The sequence below is a fragment of the Natator depressus genome, chromosome 1 (assembly GCF_965152275.1).
Source record: "Natator depressus isolate rNatDep1 chromosome 1, rNatDep2.hap1, whole genome shotgun sequence".
Classification (NCBI taxonomy): domain Eukaryota; kingdom Metazoa; phylum Chordata; order Testudines; family Cheloniidae; genus Natator; species Natator depressus.
The window spans coordinates 33,727,517-33,748,923 of record NC_134234.1 but is presented as its reverse complement, the minus strand read 5'-3'; the positions used below and the strand labels follow the sequence as shown (position 1 = coordinate 33,748,923).

Below are 21,407 nucleotides of genomic sequence, written 5' to 3'. Positions count from 1 at the left end.
TCTACACAGTGACTTAGTGCACAATAAGGACCCTGCTTCCACATACTAAAACCTTCCTAGTGTGCTTTGATGTACTTAATAGGGTCCACAAGGCAACTGAGGGAGAAACATGCTGGTGTGCTGTCGCTTCACACCTTGGCTTGCTGCCCACTAAATCGCCATGTAGACAAACCCTTGGGAAATCCCAACCAGACTGTAATGCAAGGACTCTCCAGCTGGTCTGAGCCTCCCATGGCATTGGCTGTACCTGCCTGATCGTTTCTCTCACCCTCCATGACCATTGTTAAGTGTTGATGTAAAGAGCTGCATGTTCAGTTGTTCTCTATGTCCACTGAAGGTAGGACAAGAGGTAATGGACTTAATCTGCAGCAAGGGAAATTTAGTTTAGATATTAGGAAAAAATTTCTAATTAAATTGTAAAGGTAGTTAAACTCTGCAATAGGCTTCCAAGGGAGGTTGTGAAACCCCCATCATTGGAGGGTTTTAAGAATAGGTTGGACTAACACCTGATGGTCTAGGTTTACTTGGTCCTGCCACAGTGCAGGAGGCTGGACTTGATGACCTCTCGAGATCCCTTCCAGCCCTACATTTCTGTGATTCCTAGGCCCAACTGAGCAAATAAGGAGTGAATCTGCTGCATACTGATCTCCACTTGATGCCTGGAACAACCGCAGACCAATCAGTCATCCAGGTAGAGGAACAACTGGATGCCGGCCCTCTTGAGGTGAGCCACTACTACTGCAATGCATTTGGTAAACACCTTTGGGGAAGATGACAGGTTGAAAGGAAGGACAATGTATTGGTAATAGTGGTCCACAACTAGAAATCTCAGATATTTTCTGTGGTTCAGGTGGATTGCCACATGAATGCAGGCATCCTAGATACCAAGAGCAGCATATCAGTTGCAGCGATATAGAGATGTGATGGTTGCTGCCAGGGAGACCATGCAGAACTTGATCTTTCTGATTAAATTTAACTTCTGCCTCAGACCTCCTTCCCCCTCCGCCTTCTTTTAGGAATGAGGAAGTAGTGAAAATAAAACCCCTTTTCCTGGGGATGAAGGGGAACTTTCTTGATAGGTTCTAAATGAAGAACCTGCTCTTCTTGCATAGGTGCAAACTCATGAGAGGAGTCCTTGAAAAGGGATGGGGAAGGTGAGAGGAGGCAAAGTATAGACTGAAACTGGATTGTATAACCCACTTGCACGGTGCTTAGAACCCACTGATCTGAGATGATGGACTCCCAAGCTCCAAGGAAATTGGGGGGAAAGAGGGTAGGTCTAGCATAGCTGGAATGATGCTTACAAATGGGCAGTCAAGTGGATTGTTTAGAAACTAATGGCTATTGTTTAGAAGAGGCATAAGAGATATGCCTTTTCCTCAGAGACATGATTTTTTTGGAAGGGTTAGGCCATCTAGGCTCATAGTAACTTTGCCATGGTTGTTGCTGCAGCTTGTATTGCTTCATTCAGGGAGCGGAGGAAACGCAGTGCCCTTCTTTCTTATGCAAAAAAAGATTTCATCCCTCAAAGGGCAGATCCTCAATAGTCTGTTCAACTTCCATAGGTACGTCAGAGTTCTGATGCCACAAAGCTCTCCTCAGGGTGACCACTATAGCCCTTACCCTAACTGCAAAGTGACCTGAAAATTAGAGCTAGCTACAAGATGCCCTTCAGACAAGAAAGTCTTAAATTCATTCTTTATATCTTCTGGGAGCTTGTCCACAAATTCACTCATTGAGTCCCAGCTGATGTAGTCATATTTAGATAGAAGTGGCTGGGGTGGTTGAAAATGTGCATCTGTAGACTTGAAGCAGAGTATGTTTTTCTACCTTCTTTTTCTTTTGGTGTGGTGCGAAAGCATTCCTGGCATGATCATTCACACACCGTCTACGCTGGGATGTGAATAGAACTACTCATAACCCAGAGAGGGGAACTTATAGCGTCTGTCAGTTCTTTCTGCCATCAGTGTGAGGCTAGCTGAAGTCTGCCACAGGATTCTGGAAGGATCTAATAAAGCCCCATTAACAGGCAGCTCAACTCTGCCTGTTAGGTCTGTAAAATATCAACAACCTTGTGGGTACTTTCTACGTTGTGGTTATTGATTAGTCTGGAAGCTGTGGGAATAGAGGACCTGTGCCCAGGGGAGAGGAACGAAGGCTTTGAAAAATGTAACCCTAGTTCCATGTGAAAGCTCTTCTACAGAGGGAGATCAGAAGTCTGCCAGGTATGCCATTTAGAAGCAGAGAATTCTGAAGAGTTCTCCCTGTGGGATGGCCCTAAATCCACAGAGCAAAGATCTGGTCTCCCTCTAGTTGCCATGGAGACAAGGAACACCCCACTGTGAAAACTGTCTCACACAGAGGGGACTGAGAAATAACCGGCTTCTCGGTGTTTGCCCAGATATGCTGCAGGGTGTGGTAAAGGTAGTAAGCGTCACACACAGCACTGAGAGACAGCTTCTGCATAGGATAAAAGTCCCAGCAAACACTCCCTCAGAGTGGGAAGGAAAAGGAGAAAGGGTAACCCAGTTTTTTTATGCCACTTACACATTAACAATTCAAATTACTTCCTTACAAATGGGATGTTTGCTTTTCTCTTTTTAGAATCTCAAGCCTCTGGACTTTGCAAAACTTACTCCTGAATAGGCTGTGAAGGGATCCTCTATCCTTGGGAATCATCATGCCCCTGGTTAAGCTTTTCTAAAATGAAGTAATGGCTTTGGGAAGGGAGATAAGGCTCACCATATGTGTTGCCAAATGAGAGCCCAATGCCCTGCCAGAGCAAGGAACAGTGGCTTGTGGTAGAAGGCTTCAGAAAAGCTGTGTATAGCATCTCTTGGACTTGGCTTTATGCTTGGAGGGCTTCTCTGCTGCTGTGGTGAGGGGCAGAGAGAGCTCAGTTGAAAAGTGCTCGAGATGTTAGTTCCTCAGTGCTCCAGTGATTCCTCAGCTCAGGAGAGCAAAGCTAAATATTGAAATGAAGTTGCTGCTACATGAAAATGAATAAAACAAAGTGGTCAGGAGAAGCTGAAACATAATTTGTTTCCCCTAGAGGCAGAGATTCTGGTGGTTTGTGTCCAAAGGTGGGGCTTAGTCCTGGAGCCCCCAGCAACAATGGACTGTTTCTGAATTCCGTAAGTAAGAGGCATTATCCATTTGTGATGAATTAGGAAAGAAACACTGCAGCAGAAAACATAATATAGGATATTTATACCTACAAAAACTTCTTTAAAAGAAAGTTATTTAGGTTGCAAAATCAGGAAATGGCAGTTATATGGTTGCCAATGCAATGTCAGTTCTGCCTTATTGTATGCCCACCCTGTGCACTGAATTAAGGGAGGGTCATGGGGAACCTTAAGCTTTTTGTACTCATCTCACCTGATGACAATAGACTGTTGACCATCTCAAGGAATGTGGAGTGGACAAACTGATAGTCTTCGAGCAGCAATACAACCTGCTGTGCTTCGATACCAGCAAGCTGCATCACCTAATAGTAGGGAAGTAATTTTAATCTAATTGAACAGAATGTGTACATTCTTTTATAATAGAATAATAAATCCTTAAATTTATTTTATATATTTATCTATTCCCCTACACACACGTTCTGTATTACTACATTTGTATATTCTCAACAGATTTTGATCATTTGTCAAATATAAAGATAAGGAACAGTCTACATGGAAGAACTGATTTCTAATTAGAAAATAATTAAAAATACTTTGATGCTTACATGACATTAAGGACCAATTTTTCCAAATATGACCTCAAACTGTACCCACAAAACGATGTAGTTGGTGCTCCCTTTGTTGTGTGCACGATATTATGGAGTTTTCTTGTGCAATTTTGGAGGCCACTTTGGGAATTTTGACCCTAAAAGTTTTGTTGTCTGTTTTAATTTAATGTGTATATCTTTGTAAATCACTAGATTTTTGCTTGATAAAGCATATTGTACTGAGCTCACATGGTCCATACTAAAACAGAATACCCTCAAACAAACCTACAAATTCACATGCTAATAAAAACAAAAAGATGGAACAGAATTTTAAATATATATTTTCAGAAACGGGGGATGTGATTCTTGAGAAAAAACTTTCAAATCAGATTCTGATCCTACAAATTACTCTGTAGAAGCAGACCCCTGCACTTGAAGAGAACCCTAAAGAAATCAGTGTGGCTCTATGTAAGTGCAGGTGTCCATACACACAGAACAGCTTGCAAGATCTGGACCTGAGCAGAAGACTGTATCTGTGTCTTTACAGTGCCTAAGGGCTTGTCTTCACTGCCGGGGACAGGGTGCTCAACGCTGCTGCAGCGGGTGTTGATTTAGCAGGTCTAGTGAAAACCCGCTAAATCGATGACAGAGCACTCTCTGGTCGACTCTGGTACTCCAGTTCCCAGAGAAGAGTAAGGTAAGTCAAACAGAGAGAGTGTCTCCTATCGACGCAGCACAATGAAGACACCACAAATCTACCTAAGCTATGTTGACTCCAGCTACGTTATTCCCGTAGCTGGAGTAGTGTAACTTAGGTCGACTTACCCCAGTAGTGAAGGCAAGCCCTCATACAATGAGGCACTGATACTAATAATATATATAACTGTCAAAAATAAAATTCATAAGGAAAGATTTTATAATGTGATTAGCATCACAACTGGGGCCAGATTTTCAAAAAAGCTGAGGACCTTGCTGCTCTCCCTGAGAACAACAGGAATTACTGACTGCTGAGCTCTTTTGAAAATTTGGCTACTTCATTTAAGTTCCTAAATGGGTGCTCAACTCTTCTGAAAGTCAGACCTGCAGGAAACATTTTTATTTTGTGTCTTTTAAAGTTCCCTTAACTATTCAATTTTTTTCCCACACAAACTTAATTTAAATAACTGTAAAATAGAAGACTGTGAGTGACACACCTGTTTAAGATCATTTTTGAACTGCTTCAGTTCATAACCTCTGGAAATCTTGGGAGTAATCAGAATAGATCCATGCATGTGACTAACTAAAGAGGTAACTGTCCGACGACCCACACCACTACGTCCTGCTAAAAGAAGTGATCCTCCAGGAAAACTCAGCACTCTGTCTATCCTGGACACATAATCAAGAACTTCTTGGAAAAGTAAAATCTCTATCTCCTTGTTATCTCGTCCATAATGAATGATACCCTATATAAAAATGAGATAAATTAATATTTGCGTTAATGATAAATGCAAGTGTAACTATAGAATGCAATAATGTCCAAAATTTTAAAAAGTTAAGAAACTGAGGGTCAGAAAACTTAAGAGATGACACTGATGTTCTTTACAAACTGAACTATTTAATGCAGTAGAATTTTGCTACCTTGCTGTCCCTGTTCCAGCAGTGGACAGACTTCAGAGTCCTAATAAAGAAGTCACTTAAACCCAAGCACAGACCCAAATATGGTATACCCTGGAGTAATGCTTACAGACTAAAATATATTGAAACACAAACAAAAGAGCATACCAAGGGATGAATTTAAAATACATAATAGGCCAAAGCGACAGGTCCGGCCAAACTGTGCTCAAAGCCACCTTTTTTTAGACATAGAATCATAGGACTGGAAAGGATCTTGAGAGGTCATCTAGTCCAGTCCCCTGCACTCATAGCAGAACTAAGTATTATCTAGACCATCCCTGACAGGTGTTTGTCTAACCTGCTCTTAAAAAGCTCCAATGATGGAGGTTCCACAACCTCCCTACGCAATTTTTTCCAGTGCTTAACCACCCTGACAGTTAGGGAGTTTTTCCTAATGTCCAACCTAAACCGCCCTTGCTGTAATTTAAGCCCATTGCTTCTTGTCCTATCCTTAGAGGTTAAGAAAAACAATTTTTCTCCCTCCTCCTTATAACAACCTTTTATGTACTTGAAAACTGTTTTCTCTTTTCCAGACTAAACAAACCCAGTTTTTTCAAGCTTCCCTCATAGGTCATGTTTTCTAGACCTGTAATCATTTTTGTCACTCTTCTCTGGACTTTCTCCAATTTGTTCACATCCTTCCTGAAATGTGGCCCCAGAACTGGACACAATACTCCAGTTGAGGCCTAATCAGCACGGAGTAGAGCAGAAGAATTACTTCTCGTGCCTTACTTACAACACTTCTGCTAATATATCCCAGAATGATATTCGCTTTTTTTTGCAACAGCGTTACACTGTTGACTCATATTTAGCTTGTGGTACGCTATGACCCCCAGATCCCTTTCCGCAGTACTCCTTCCTAGACAGTCATTTCCCATTTTGTATGTGTGCAACTGATTTTCCCTTCCTAAGCGGAGTACTTTGCATTTGTCCTTATTGAATTTCATCCTATTTATTTCAGATCATTACTCCAGTTTGTCCAGATCATTTTGAATTTTAATCGTGTCCTCCAAAGCACCTGCAACCCCTCCCAGCTTGGTATCATCTGCAAACTTTATAAGTGTACTGTCTATGCCATTATCTAAATCATTGATGAAGATATTAAACAGAACAGGACACAGATTTTCTCCCTTATCTCCATCATCTGATCTTTGGCCCTGACCAGGGACCAAATTGGCCAATGGCATAACTTAGAACAGCCTTTAGGCTCCTATACATTACAACAGCTAGAGTGGTCACCTACCCAACGTAATCTGACCTCAGGTTTTAGGACTAAATTCTGGCCTTATCATACTTCACAGTACTGAGCTGGCCACAGCTTTGAAATTCAGCATTACTGTGCAGTCATGGAGCACTACACACATGACAAAGAAACTCCCAGAGTTCTAAGGCCACCAAACCTTGTCCCTACCCACTATCCTCCATGTGCCCCACATGGGCAGAGTAACGGAGAAAGAGCTACTGAGGACTACTTGGAGTTGTGGGGAGTTGATTTACATGAGTTTCCCATCTCCAGGCCCTACTACTCAAGTAAGCGTGGAACCCTGCCATGCTTCCTTCCACTATGGCCTGACTATCCCCAAAATCAGTCAGACCAATTCAGAGCCAGCACAGTGCCCCTTTCTCCACAGGTTCTGGATTTGTCCTTTATTGCTTAAAAGCATGCCAACTTCTGTTTCTAAAATAACTGTATCTCCCTTTTAGAATACAAATTACGTGTATTATTCTAACCAAAAGAAAAATGTCTGACAACACAGTTCTGGTTACTTTAAACAATGTACAAACATAACTATAGACTTTTGAAAGTATTTTCTTTTGTTATTACTCCTTATTCTTGACGCACCTTTTTGATAACATCTTTTAGGTCTTCTGAAGTTAATTTGCCAAGTGGCTTCCCATGAGGTGGTAATGCCTGCTCTGGTGCTCTGAATGCTCCCACCTCATGACGAGCTCCCCATGTTACATAGAAGCTATCTGTGAAAATATAACCATAACTGTGATAGGAGTCTACATTCTCAAGTGTTAAAGCATATTATCAGGTATTTCAACAAATCTTATTGAATACATTTTATGTGTTATTACCTGCCATATTCTCCAGGATGTCTGAACCCCAGTCCCCTTGAAACACTTTCATTAAAATATTATCAAATATGAGGAGTTCTTTAGCACCAACAATCTTGTCACGGAAGAGGCGACGGGCTTCATAAGCAACAATTTCCAAAACATAATCTAGTGTGTGTGTTGATGATCCTGCAAAGTATATATATATATATATATGTGTGCGTGTGCTGATGACCCAACAAAGGATGGATAGATAGATAGATAGATAGATAGATAGAATACAATTTCAAAGATTTGAAATTTTGCATTTCAAAATACAGTCAAATTGAAAAAGAGTAAATCAGATTACATACCAGCACGAACACATCAAGAGGGAAGAAATAAAAGAAAAAACAAGCATTATCAAAAATAATTTTTTAAATCTTATGGGTACAGACAAGATAAAATTATACAAGCACATAGAGAAATACATACTTTAAAAACAAGTTTTCTGCAAAGTACACTATTGTTTAATAATTGTTCAGTGTGCTCAAGATGCTGAACACAGAATAAAAACAAATATATTGTAATAAAAATAATAAAATACTACGCTCTTAAAATATAATCCTATTTAAAAAACTGGGTATCCAGTTTTAAAAGGGGAACAGAAAGGGACTGGTAATAAAGAACACATCAAGAACATAAGAATGGCTATACTGGATCAGATCAATGGTTCATCTAACCCAGTATCTTGCCTTCCGACAGTGGCCCATGCCAGATGCTTCAGAGGGAATGAACAGAAGAGGCAGTCATCGAGTGATCCATCCCATCATCCACTCCCAGCTTCTGGCAATCGGAGGCTAAGGACACCCAGAGCATGGGGTTGCATCCCCGACCATCTTAGCTAATAGCCATTGATGGACCTATCCTCCAGGAACTTAACTAATTATTTTTGAATCCCATTATTCTTTTGGCCTTCACAACATCCCCTGGTAACAAGTTCCACAGGTTGGCTGTGCATTGTGTGAAAAAGTACCTCCTTTTGTTTGTTTTAAATCTGCTGCCTATTAATTTCATTGGGTGTCCCCTGGTTTTGTGTTATGCAAAGGAGTACATAACACTTCCCTATTCACTTTCTCTACACCATTCATAATTTTTTAGACCTCTATCATATTCCCTCTTAGTCATCTCTTTTCTAAGACAAAAAGTACCAGTCTTTTTAATCTCTCCCTATATGAAAGATGTTCCATACCCTTAATCATTTTTGTTGTCCTTCTCTGTACCTTTTCCCATTCTAACATATCTTTTTTGAGATGGGATGACCAGAACTGCATGCAGTATTCAAGGTGTGGGCGTAACATGGATTTACATAGTGGCATGACGATAGTTTCTGTCTTATTCTCTATCCCTTTCCTAATGGTTCCTAACACTGTTGGCTTTTTTATCTGCCCCTGCACACTGAGCGCATGTTTTCAGAGAACTATCCACAGTGACTCCAAGATCTCTTTCTTGAGTATTAACAGCTAATTTAGATCCCATCATTTTGTACATATAGTTGGGATTATATTTTCCAATTTGCATCTATCAACATTGAATTTTATGTGCCATTTTGTTGCCCAGTCACCCAGCCTAGTGAGATCCTTTTTTAACTCTTTGCAGTCTGCTTTGGACTCAACTATCTTGAGAAATTTTGTACCATCTGCAAATTTTGCCAACTCAATGTTTACCCCTTTTTTCAGATCATTTACGAAAATATTACACAGCACTGGTCCCACTATAGATCCCTATTTACCTCTCTCCGTTCTGAAAAATTACCATTTATTCCTTTCCTTTGTTTCCTGTCTTTTAACCAGTTACTGATCCACGAGAGGACCTTCTCTCTTACCTCACGATTCCTTACTTTGCTTAAGAGTTTTTGGTGAGGGACCCTGCAAAGGCTTTCTGAAAGTCAAGTACACTATATTCACTGGATCACCTTTTTCACATGGTTTTTGGCAAGAATTCTAATAGATTGGTGAGGCATGATTTCCCTTTAGTAAAGCCGTATTGAGCCTTTCCCAACAAACTTTGTTCATCTGTTGTGTCATATAATTTTGTTCTTTACTACAGTTTCAACCAATTTGCCTGGCACTGAAGTTAGGCTTCCCAGCCTGTAATTGTCAGGATCACCTCTGGAGCCTTTTTAAAATTGGTGTCACATTAGCTATCCTCCAGTCATCTGGTACAGAAGTGGATTTAAAGGATAGGTTATATACCGCAGTAGTAGTTCTGCAATTTAAAATCTGAATTCCTTCAGAACTCTTGGGTGAATACCATCTGGTCCTGGTGACTTATTACTATTTAAATGATCAGTTTGTTCCAAAATCTCCTCTACTGACCACTCAAGCTAGGTCAGTTCCTCAGATTTGTCACCTAGAAAGAATAGCTCAGGTATGAGTATCTCCCTCACATCCTCAGCAGTGAAGACCAATGCATAAGAATTCATTTAGCGTCTCTGCAAAGCCTTATCTTCCTTGAGCGCTCCTTTAGCACCTCAATCATCCAGTGGTCCACTGGCTGTTCGGTAAGCTTCCTGCTTCTGATGTACTTTAAAAGAATTTTTTTTGCGGGGGGGCTCTTAGTTTTTTAGCCTTTGGCTCGTTGCTCTTCAAATACTTTTACACTTGACTTGCTACTATATATGCTTCTTCCTATTTTCCTCAGTAGGGTTTAACGTCCAATTTTTAAAGGACACCTTTTTGCCTCTAACCACTTCTTTTACTTTGTTGTTTAGCCATGGTGGCCTGATTTGGTCCTCTACTATGTTTTTTAATTTGGGGTATACATTTAATTTGAGCCTCTATTATGGTGTTTTTTAAAAGTTTCCATGCAGCTTGCATGCATTTCACTTTTGTGACCGTACCTTTTAATTTCTGTTCAACTAGCTTCCTCATTTTTCTGTAGTTCCCCTTTCTGAAGTTACAATAAATAAAGCCAATAAATAAAGTCCAAAGCCAAGGCAAAAAATAAATCCAAGAACAGACAGTGATTACCTCTGGGAAAAATAAAACTTTAACATGCTCCTTACGAGTGGAGAAGGGACAAGATGAGATGGGTTTCAGGTGGAGCAAATTACTCACCACATCGCTCATCACAGAAAAGCACACTCATCTATCAACTTCAGATATAATAGTGGAATCCTTAAACAGGGATAAATCCCCACTTGGTGTAAGTCAGTGTATTTTCATTGACTTAAGTGAAGCTATGCTGATTTACACCACCTGAGGATCCAACCCAATGAGTCGAGTGTAAGTACAGATGCTTATCAGTTCAATGCTACCAAAGCATGTCTCATATTTAGCCATCAACTACATCTCCACTAATGTCAATTTAAAACCTAACTGGCACTTTTCAGGCAGACAAAGTAAAAAACACAGGAGTGGGTCTGTAAATGATCCCATAAAAGTTCACAATTATTAGCACAAAACTAATACAATATGATTATTATAAGTTTATTCATGACCCAGTAAAATATCAACTCCAAAGGAAAGATAAAAGTTAGACTGGAAACCAGCCTAAGCTGTCAGTTTCCAAGAGTACCTAAAACTAAATTCCCTTCAGCTTATCTGGAAAAGGAAAAGTTTAAGGAGAAGGAAAAGTTTGAGAATAAGTGGTCATTAGAAAGCACTTCAGCATCATGAGAAGGATTGGTCACACCCTTCCTTTGTTAAGCAGAATATGGATAATGCTCCTCAGTAGTGGCAATGCTGCTACACCCCCACACACACTTTAAGCAACTGATACAACTAAAGTCATTCATGGCAGGCTGCTGTGAGTATGTTTACACTGCAAGGTAAGCCCAAGGTTCGAACTCAGGCTCAAGCCTAACCCCCCTGTCACCTACACGCAAATCACTCTAGCCCAGCGCTTGGACCCAGGTCCCAGGACTTCACGGAGATGGAAGGTTCAAGCCTGAGTCAAGCTGGGACCCAGATATCAAGCCCTATTGCTTTTACAGTATAGATGCAGTCCCACTGGACTCATGCTCGGGAGCCCATCAAAAGTACTCCACAATTCTATAGGCCAACTTTCTTTGTCCTCTGGACAGTCAAGGTTGGTGGACAGTCAAGTTTTTCCACACTGCACCATAAACAAAGGGCTCCAGCAGCCACATTTGGGGAGGGCACTAGGAAGTCTGGGATATGGATTGTTGAACTTGGGCCCACATAATGCAGTGTAGATGCTGGAGCCCCAGGTTGGAACCCAAGATTCACACATTCCTAACCTGGGGTTACAAATAAGTGTAGCCACTCAAGCCCTACATTAACAAACCTGGGGTCTGCTAACTCGAGTTCTACTAACCCTGTGCTTACTTCGCAGTGTAGATATACCGTGTGAATGCAGAATACATAAGACATCCTCACCAAAAAACAGATCAACTGCAGAAAGTGGTGTCCACAGATTTCATAATCAAAATGACTGAAGTGAACAGCCTAGGCGTATTTATCTTTTTTAAACTCAGGATAGTTCCCACCTATATTTTAAAAATCTCACACTATTTTTCAAAATTAAAAACAACAACATAACTTTGCATGGAATGGAACTTTTGGTTTTCAACTGACGTTAGAGCCAATTCTGCAAACTTTCCAGATTTCAATGGGGTTTAGCATATGGAGAGTTTGCAGGATAGGTCAATAATAAGAAACACATCACAAAATATTTGGGTATTCTAAAAATGTTTTCTCTTTTGGAACAAATCAGGGTAACTCACCTCCTGTTAAATCATATCGGAATAAGCCAAGAACCCACTGAGTAAGAATGTATGGTGTAAAGAGGTAATGACTATGATCATCAACTGTGAATTTTGCTCGTACCTGAAAACATAAGTTATTCACAACACAATTTATATTTTAATTTCAAAGATTTCTTGACAATTTAGTTCAACAATTTTCTATGCTTTCACCAAGTAAATTTTCTTCACGTGTACAGGTTTATACATTTTGTTAATTCATCTGAAAAATACACATCTTGGATTGTTTACATTTTGCTTTCAGACCAAAAAAGCAAAATATCTCATTTCTAAAATATTTATTCTATAATATTTCTGAGAAAAAGGTTATGTTGGAAAAATTAGTTCCCTATTTCTTTCATCGGAGCAATCTTTCTACCAGTCTAAAACATCTACAGTTGGGTTGATTTTTTAGTTTGGCACCAGGAGAAGAATTCTGTCCAAATTCTTGGATAGACCAAGAGGGTGAAAGGCCTGTGCAAGGTTAGGAGGACATCCCAAACACATTTGATATGTATACAACACATGCTTTCAAAGAACCTGTGGTCAGACAAATCATATGTATTAAATATGACTGTATTTGTGTAGTGTTGCTTATGTATGGTACATGATTTGTCTAGGGCCAAGGTGTATTTCTGGATAGAAGATGCTATACAAATGTAAGGTATAATGAATAAAATAAATTAACAACAATGCATATCATAATTTGGCTGACTGATAATGGAAATATTAACTATTTATTGATATCTGAAAACACACGATATTTAACTCATGGAGTAACTGTATACCTCTCTTTGAGGATGAGACAATTATCTACACAGATTTATACTAATATCTCATAAAATATACAGATAAAGAATAGGCCATATGAAAAGCATGCAAGGCATGAGACTGCAGGTGTTTACCAAAAGGATAACAAATATTTTGATCTGATTCTCCTTAGACTATTATATGTAAGCTATTGATGTTCAAAATGTGTAGAGTCTCAAAGGATAGAAATGTTGTTACTATTCAATACACAGGTAGTGTTTCTTTAGTATGTCTGTTCTATTAAACCTGCCAATTGAGGTCTGAAATGGTTTATATGTAATACAATTCTCTGCATGGTGAGAAATGGCCTAGTTATTAAATTCTGCAAACTTGGCTCTACCTCCACCACAACCTTTTATCATCATAAAGATTCAGCCTTCCACTAATGGAAAACTTTTGGCTAACCTAAGTTTCCTTAATCAAGATTTTCAAACATCTATTAACCTTGCCTGACCAGAATGACACTTGCACACATTTCTTTGAAGATTTGAATTATGTGACTAGTTGGAGGCTGTGCCCATGCTCCATCTGTTTTTAAGGATGTGATCATTCTACCTACACGTGTGTTAAGCACCTGGGTCCCAATCCGTGTAATTAGTCCTACTAAATCCAGTGAGACTATGTTTAAATGCTTAACGTGATTATATTCTTGGCTAGGACCCTAAAATTTTGAGAGGGAAGTTAAAAATGTATTTGTGTGTCTCAATGTCATGTTTTATATGCACACTATTTGGAATACTTAGTCCTATGTATGGCTCCCATCATCATACAAAAGCATAGTATCTGAGCAACTTGCGATCTTCAGTGTGAAGTAGAGTTATCCTCATTTTACAGATGGGGTATGGAGGCTGAATCCACCATTTACTAGTGTAAACGGTATATTCTCCAGAACTTGAAATCTTTAAATCCTGATTTGAGGACTTCAGTAACACAGCCAAAGGTTATGGTTCTATTATAGGAGTGGGTTGATGAGGTTCCGTGGCCTGCAATGTGCAGGAGATTAGACCAGATGATCATGATGGTCCCTTCTGGCCTTAAAGTCTTTGAGTCCATAAATTACTTGTCCAAGCACACACAGGAAGTTTGTGGTGCAGCAGGGAATTGAACCCAAGTCTCACAAATCCTAGATTAGGGCCCTAACCACTGGACCATCCTTTCATGTCCATAACCACATGCATACACCCTTCACTTTAATTCTGAGATCAACATAAAAAATAACTTGCATTTAGATTTTAAATATGGTAAAACATTGTATAATCTATTGTTACTGTCTAAAGCCAGAGATTAAAAGATATGGCTGCTTCTCAGTTTTTCACCTCCATTTCCCAAAAAAGAAATCAAAGCACTATACCTGCTCATATACTTGAACCATTGATCCTGCCAGCTGATGTATTTTTGGTAAGGAACCCCAAACAGAGTGATTCTTTAGGTTTTTGTGAAGCACAGGCTCTAAATATGCACTATAAATTGTTTGCAGTTGGTCTCTTTCTGGATAGCTAGAGGGAAAAAAATAGAGTCCAAGGAAATTGTGATGTACCAACATTCTTAATTTCCATACCAAAAATGGTTTTAGATTTATAACTATAATTTACTCTGAACCTTCAATAAAATAGAGCCTTAGAGTCCAGCAGTAACTTAAATGCATTTTGGTTTTATCTGAATATGCAACCCTCAAAGACTTTCCATGTGTATCTTTAAATATCTTCCAACTTATAAACCCTTCCTCACAAAGTATTTAATCCACTAACCAACCAGCACTTTAAAATAAGGCTGTAAAGCTGTAACCTACTAGAAGCAAAGTAATTCTACTTGAAAACTTATTTCAGATACTTCGGCACAACAAGGTGAATTAAAATAACTATATATTGGTCTTTAACTGGTTTTAAACACTGAGAGGTAGCAACAATGATACTATGTGAAGATTCTACATTATTAGGAAAGATTAGAGGCTTGACTTGCCAGACACAATCACATTCCTTGTTTTCAAAAGTCTCACATCAAGAAGGACAGGCAGAGGTAAGCAGACCTGCAAACTGAATCTGAGATCTCAAAGTCAGGTAGGCTCTTGCAGACACTTACTCAATTGCACAAAGACGAACAACAGAAGTAAATCTGGATGTAAGTTTATGCCTTCCTAATGTTCCCCCAGCAGACATGGATGCCACAATTTGGATATTTTCTAAACCAACCCATTCAAGATTTTCATCGTAAAATCCCTGGTATGTCAGAATCTTTAATATAACAAAACAAAATATTTTAGTAAAATTAAATGAAAAATAGCAAGGTACCTAATGAAAACAATAGATTAATGATGAGTCTCTGGTTGCTATTATTTGTTAAATACCAACAATATACCCATCACTAACATTTTCCTCAAAAGTGTCTAAAAATTACTCTTAAGCAACTATGCAGCACTATAAACAAAAATTAACATGGTGCTTTATAAAATCATAAATCAGGCCAGAATCTCCTCTGTGACCCAACAGCACAAAGGAGCTGGAATCCAGGTGTAACGGGACAGCTGACAATTCCTCCTGGAGGGAGGTAGCTCTGAGCTAAAGTAAAGCCAAAAGACTTGGTTCCTTCCCTAACCTCCCCAACGTCAACCAGAGTAAAGGGCATGTCAGGGGCATACTGGAGCTTCACTCTGCCAATTCTAAGCTCCTGTGTGGTCCCTTAGAGACCAGGAGCAGCTGAAGTAAGTTAGGGCAGCCCTTAGCCCACAGTCTTTGTCCCAGATAGCTTGCAATGTAAGAGAAAATTAAACCAAAGGGGGAAATATTTCAGTAAAAGGAAGAATGTAGTAAATTCATTGTTAAAAATCAACATACAACACAAACGATTTGGGGGGGAGGGGGAGGTGGGGAAGTGGGTTTTAAGAAGGAATTTGGAGAAGGAGAAAGAATGCATGATGGACAGAATGTAAAAATGAGGAAAAAGTTATTTTTAAAATACTGTAAGCATTACATTTCAATTTCCAATCTCTGAGCAGAGAATAATTATGCAACCCCATAAACTTACTCTGTTAACCACTATAAGCTTTTGGGGACAGAGACTGTCTTTTGATTACATGTGTATATAGTGCCTAGCATAAATGGGACCTTGATACGGCAACTCTATATGCTACCACACTACACATAAATATAATGATAATAAACATGTAAGATGTTAACTATTACAATCACCAGCATATTGTAAGGCGTTCAATTCAAAATACAGTACTCTGCCTGTATATCAAATGATTTGAAATAGGACTCTAATATGTATTTACTGAATCATCATAAATCATTTCTAGTCTATAATTCTGAAGATAATAATTATCAAAGCCATATATGTTCACCTGTTGCAGGAAAGCCACTAGAGTGCTGGTTCCCCATTTATCAGGTTTGGGCAGGTTGATTTCCTTCAAGTATAAAACCAGCCTTTCACAGTCTTTTGGTCTGTATACTCTCCCAGTATTTGTACTGATTACCATGCAAGTCTGATTTAACTTTTGGAGAAGATGTCGAGATGTAGTTTGTGCACTGCAGTGAACTGTAGCAATCTGAGTAGATCGGAGTTGGGAAAAGGCATAACGAAGCAACATTCTAACAAAATAAAATACATAAATATATATTTTATATACACAGAAATTTTTAAAAAGCAATTTAAACACCTTTAAAACTGCCAGCACACTGTTTAATGTACTACATATAATGTACTGAATCCGTTTTGTTGAACTAAATATTCTTGATTATAAAATCAAATTGTATCATTTCACATTTATGAAGTTCCAGAAAAGTACTTATACAGATTTGTGTAAGAAATAGCTAGTTGGTGAGCAATGAAATATGGCCCCAAACCTGCTATTTACAACACTAGACAATGGAAGTCAATAGGGCTCTGCAAAAATTCAGTAGTCCTCTCTTGCAGTATACATTGCAGGATCAGAGACTATGCACATGAGGATAAAGAGAAGAAAAAGGAAAGCTGAATATCTTTTTTTTTTGTGACTGAATTTTAAACAGTGGAAATAGCATTAGATTGTTGAGAAGAAACCAGTAAAAAAAAGAATATAATCTATTTGCAAATCAACAGAGACACAGGAAAAAAAAACCTGGGTTCACACTTATTACCATTAATTATTATTATTATTATGTCAGGTTTCAGAGTAACAGCCGTGTTAGTCTGTATTTGCAAAAAGAAAAGGAGTACTTGTGGCACCTTAGAGACTTAGTCTCTAAGGTGCCACAAGTACTCCTATTATTATTATGTGAGGAGTATGCCCTCACCCTATTAAGGGGGAAGTTAACAAGCTCTGCAGGGCTCAGCCAGCACTAACTAGACACAGCTGCAAGGCTTGCTCTTTGAGGGAATCAGCAAGCATATGGATAAGAGTGATCCAGTCCATGCGGTGCACTAGGACTTTCAGAAGGCCTCTGACAAGGTCCCTCTCCAAAGGCTCTTAAGAAAAGTAAGGAGTCATGTGATAAGAGGGAAGGTCCTCTCATTGATCAGTAGCTGGTTAAAAGATGAGAAACAAAGGGCAGGAATAAATGGTCTGTTTTCACAATGGAGAGAGGTCAATAGTGGGAGAGTTCCCTGTAGCGGAACTTGTGCTGTTCAATATATTTATAAATGATCTGGAAAAAAGGGTGAACAGGAATGTGGAAACATGTGCAGATGATACAGAATTACTAAAATAGTTAATTCCAAAAATCACTTTGAAGAGTTACAAAGGAATCTCACTAAACTAGGGTGATTGGGAAAATGGCAGATTAAATTCAATGTCAATAAGTGTGAAGTCCAGGCTTGACATAAATAACTTGTCTCATTTCTTAGTAAGCATAATTGGGAAGGTGAATGGAAGGTTAAGTTGTAAATAGGGGCTTGACAAACAGTATGCTAGAGTGATGCTAAGGACTACGGACAAGATAAACTTTGAAGGTAAAGATCAGGTTCCACGTGAACAGCACATGGACAGAGCATGGTGTACAGGGATTGGTTCCTGCACAGTAACCAAGCCAATCCAAAAATGTATGATTGAATATAAAGCAAATCCAATGTAATGTGTAAATTCATATAAAGGAAGAGGTTGTCTGTGTAACTTTGCATGTGTGGTATGCCCTATACCCATCCCCTATGCTTGAGTCCAATCAACTCAGCATAGCTTTGCTGTATGCCAAATAAAGGAACCTGAGTGAAAAAATCCAGAGTCAAACAGTGTTCTGGATCCCAGAGAACTGGATTAAGTGTTCTCCCAGAACTGAACAAGGTGTTCTTGATAAGCCAAGTGGAAAAGCTCCCAGAGGGAATCCCAACAAAGTGCAAAGTAATGCACATTGGATAACTTAATTCCAACTAACCAATTTAATTGAGCATAAGCTTTCGTGAGCTACAGCTCACTTCATCTCATGCATAAAAGTGGAAAATGCAATGAGGATGTTATTATAATGTATATAATTTGTGAGAGTGATGGGTCATCCTTCAGGATAGGTTGTAGATCCTTGATAATGCGTTGGAGAGGTTTTAGTTGGGGGCTGAAGGTGACGGCTAGTGGCGTTCTGTTATTTTCTTTGATGGGCCTGTCCTGTAGTAGGTGACTTCTGGGTACTCTTCTGGCTCTGTCAATCTGTTTCATCACTTCAGCAGGTGGGTATTGTAGTTGTAAGAATGCTTGATAGAGATCTTGTAGGTGTTTGTCTCTGTCTGAGGGGTTGGAGCAAATGTCGTTGTATCGTAGAGCTTGGCTGTAGACAATGGATCGTGTGGTGTGGTCTGGGTGAAAGCTGGAGGCATGTAGGTAGGAATAGCATTGGTAGGAAAACTACCAATGTGATATATGCCATCATGTGCCAGCAATGCCCCTCTGTCATGTACATTGGGCAAACTGGACAGTCTCTACATAAAAGAATAAATGGACACAAATCAGATGTCAAAAATTATAACATTCATAAACCAGTCGGAGAACAGTTCAATCTCTCTGATCACCCGATTTCTGATCTAAAAGTGACTATTCTTTAACAAAAAAACTTCGAAAACAGACTCCAACGAGAGACTGCTGAATTGGAATTAATTTGTAAATTGGATACAATTAACTTAGGCTTGAATAGAGACTGGGAGTAGTTGAGTCATTATACAAAGTAAAACTATTTCCCCTTGTTTATCTCCCCCCTCCCCCGTGTGTATATATGGTCTGTGTGTATATAAATCTCCTCACTGTATTTTCCACTTTATGCATCCGATGAAGTGAGCTGTAGCTCACGAAAGCTTATGCTCAAATAAATTGGTTAGTCTCTAAGGTGCCACAAGTACTCCTTTTCTTTTTGTGAATACAGACTAACATGGCTGCTACTCTGAAACCTTAATTCCAACTATACATACAAAATGATGGGGTCTAAATTAGCTGTTACAACTCAATTCATTGTGGAGAGTTCTCTGAGAACTTCTACTCAATGTCCAGTAACTGTCAAAAAAGCCAACAGAATGTTAGGAATCATTAGGAAAGGGATCGATAATAAGACAGAAAATATCACAATGCCACTATATAAATCCATGATATGCCCATACCTTGAATGCTGCATGGAGTTCTGGTCACCTCATCTCAAAAAAGATATAATAGAATTGGAAATGGTGCAAAGAATGACAAAGAAAATGATTAGGATATGGAGCAGCTTCCATGTGAGGAGAAATTAAGAAGACTAGACTGTTCATCTTAGAAAATAGATGAGTATGGGGGGATATGATAAAGGTCTATTAAATTGTGAATGGTGCAGAGAAAATGAATTAGAAAGTGTTATTTACCCCTTCACATAACACAAGAACTGGGCGTCATCTGGTGAAATTAATAGGCAGCAGGTTTAAAACAAACAAAAGGTAGTATTCTTCACACAATGCACAGTCATTGCCATGGGATGCTGTGAAGTTCAAAAGTATAACTGGGTTAAAAAAGAATTAGATAAATTCATGGAGGACAGGTCCATCAATGGCTATTAGCCAAGATAGCCAGGGACGCAACCCTATGCTCCATGTGTCCCTAAACCTTCAGCTGCCAATAGATGAGACTAGATAACAGGAGATAGATCACTCAGAATTGCCCTGTTCTGTTCATTCCCTCTGAAGCATCTGGCACTGGCCACTGGCAGAAACAGGATACCCAGCAAGGTGGACCATTGGTCTTACCCAGTATGGTCATTCTTATGTTCTTATGGAATCTGAGTGGTGGTGTGAATGGCTAGCTGATATGCAGCAGCAGCAAGCGCTCAGCAACAGCAGCTTCAGCAACAATTGCTGCAGCAGTAAACCACCCACTAGCAAGTTCAAACAATGCAACAACAGCAACAGCTGCTGAGGGAGTTGATGACCTACCAGCAGGAGTTCCACAAGGAGATGATACAACAGATAGTGCTGACCTTACGATCACCACAAGGGCAGCCTTCTGTCAAAGTGGATCCCCCACTAATACCCATGAAGTTAACCAAGATGGGGACAGACAATACTCTAAGGCCTTTTTAATTACCTTTGAGAGCAGAGCACTAATCTCCTGGTGGAGTAGGCTTTGATTTGGCTCCATACTTGATGGGTCTGGCACAGATGGCCTACCACAACCTAGACCTGGAGAAGTCTAAGAATTATAAACAGTCAGCCATCTTGGACAATTTGGACATTTCTGAGGAAACTCATGTCAATGACACTGCCAGTCGGACTACCAAGCATCTCAAGCAACTGAAGTCGGACCTGCAGAACAGGGGCCAGCCACTACTCCACAGCTGAGTTCACCCCCAACTAGGAAAGATACCGTCAGTGCCAGCCAAGTGACTTGCTGCTCTTGTGGCCACACAGAACACACAAAAGAAAAAACGCTCTCTTAAGGAATGTAATTATACCCAGGGCTGGACTGCAGAAACCCATTCATGGAAAACACCATTTCCCAAGTTGATGGTGCTGGTGATGGTCCGAGGGAAAAGAGTTCAAGGACTTGGACTCTGTCTGTAGTCAGACGGTGGTCCAAGTCTCCTTCACAAGAGATGACAACACCCTCAAAAGGCTGATTTCATCTACAGTGTATACATGGCAAAGTGAAAAAATATCCTAGCCAATGTTTACAGCTGACTGTGGGGACATGTACCAACGTGACAGCTGTACCACTGGTGGAGAAATTGGAGTATCCCATAATGGGAGACCAGCAGTGGCCATTTTTTGGCAAGTGATTAATGAACAGGCTGGCCCAGCAAACAGGGATCCTGGTTGATCATTGCAGAGTGACCCGAAAGCCTAGTAAACCTTGGGGAATTGGAAGACCCTGAGGAGGGAATAAGAACATAAGAATGGCCCTACTGGGTCAGAACAAAGGTCCATCTAGCCCAGTATCCTGTCTTCTGACAATGGCCAGTGCCAGGTGACCCAGAGGGAATGAACAGAACAGATAACCATCAAGTGATCCAT

General features: G+C 39.7%; 1 protein-coding gene across 1 annotated transcript in view; it reads right to left on the bottom strand.

Moving 5' to 3' along the window:
* DYNC2H1 (dynein cytoplasmic 2 heavy chain 1) overlaps positions 1–21,407 on the bottom strand; it is a 389,779-nt gene that overhangs the window by 299,866 nt on the left and 68,506 nt on the right. Inside the window, exons 43-50 of the mRNA XM_074957219.1 lie at positions 16,324–16,570; positions 15,063–15,214; positions 14,335–14,479; positions 12,156–12,258; positions 7,448–7,615; positions 7,209–7,339; positions 4,906–5,154; positions 3,379–3,487 (exon numbers count right to left, since the gene is read on the bottom strand). Coding sequence (XP_074813320.1) covers positions 3,379–3,487; positions 4,906–5,154; positions 7,209–7,339; positions 7,448–7,615; positions 12,156–12,258; positions 14,335–14,479; positions 15,063–15,214; positions 16,324–16,570 — 1,304 coding nt within the window. The remainder of the gene's footprint in view (positions 1–3,378; positions 3,488–4,905; positions 5,155–7,208; positions 7,340–7,447; positions 7,616–12,155; positions 12,259–14,334; positions 14,480–15,062; positions 15,215–16,323; positions 16,571–21,407) is intronic.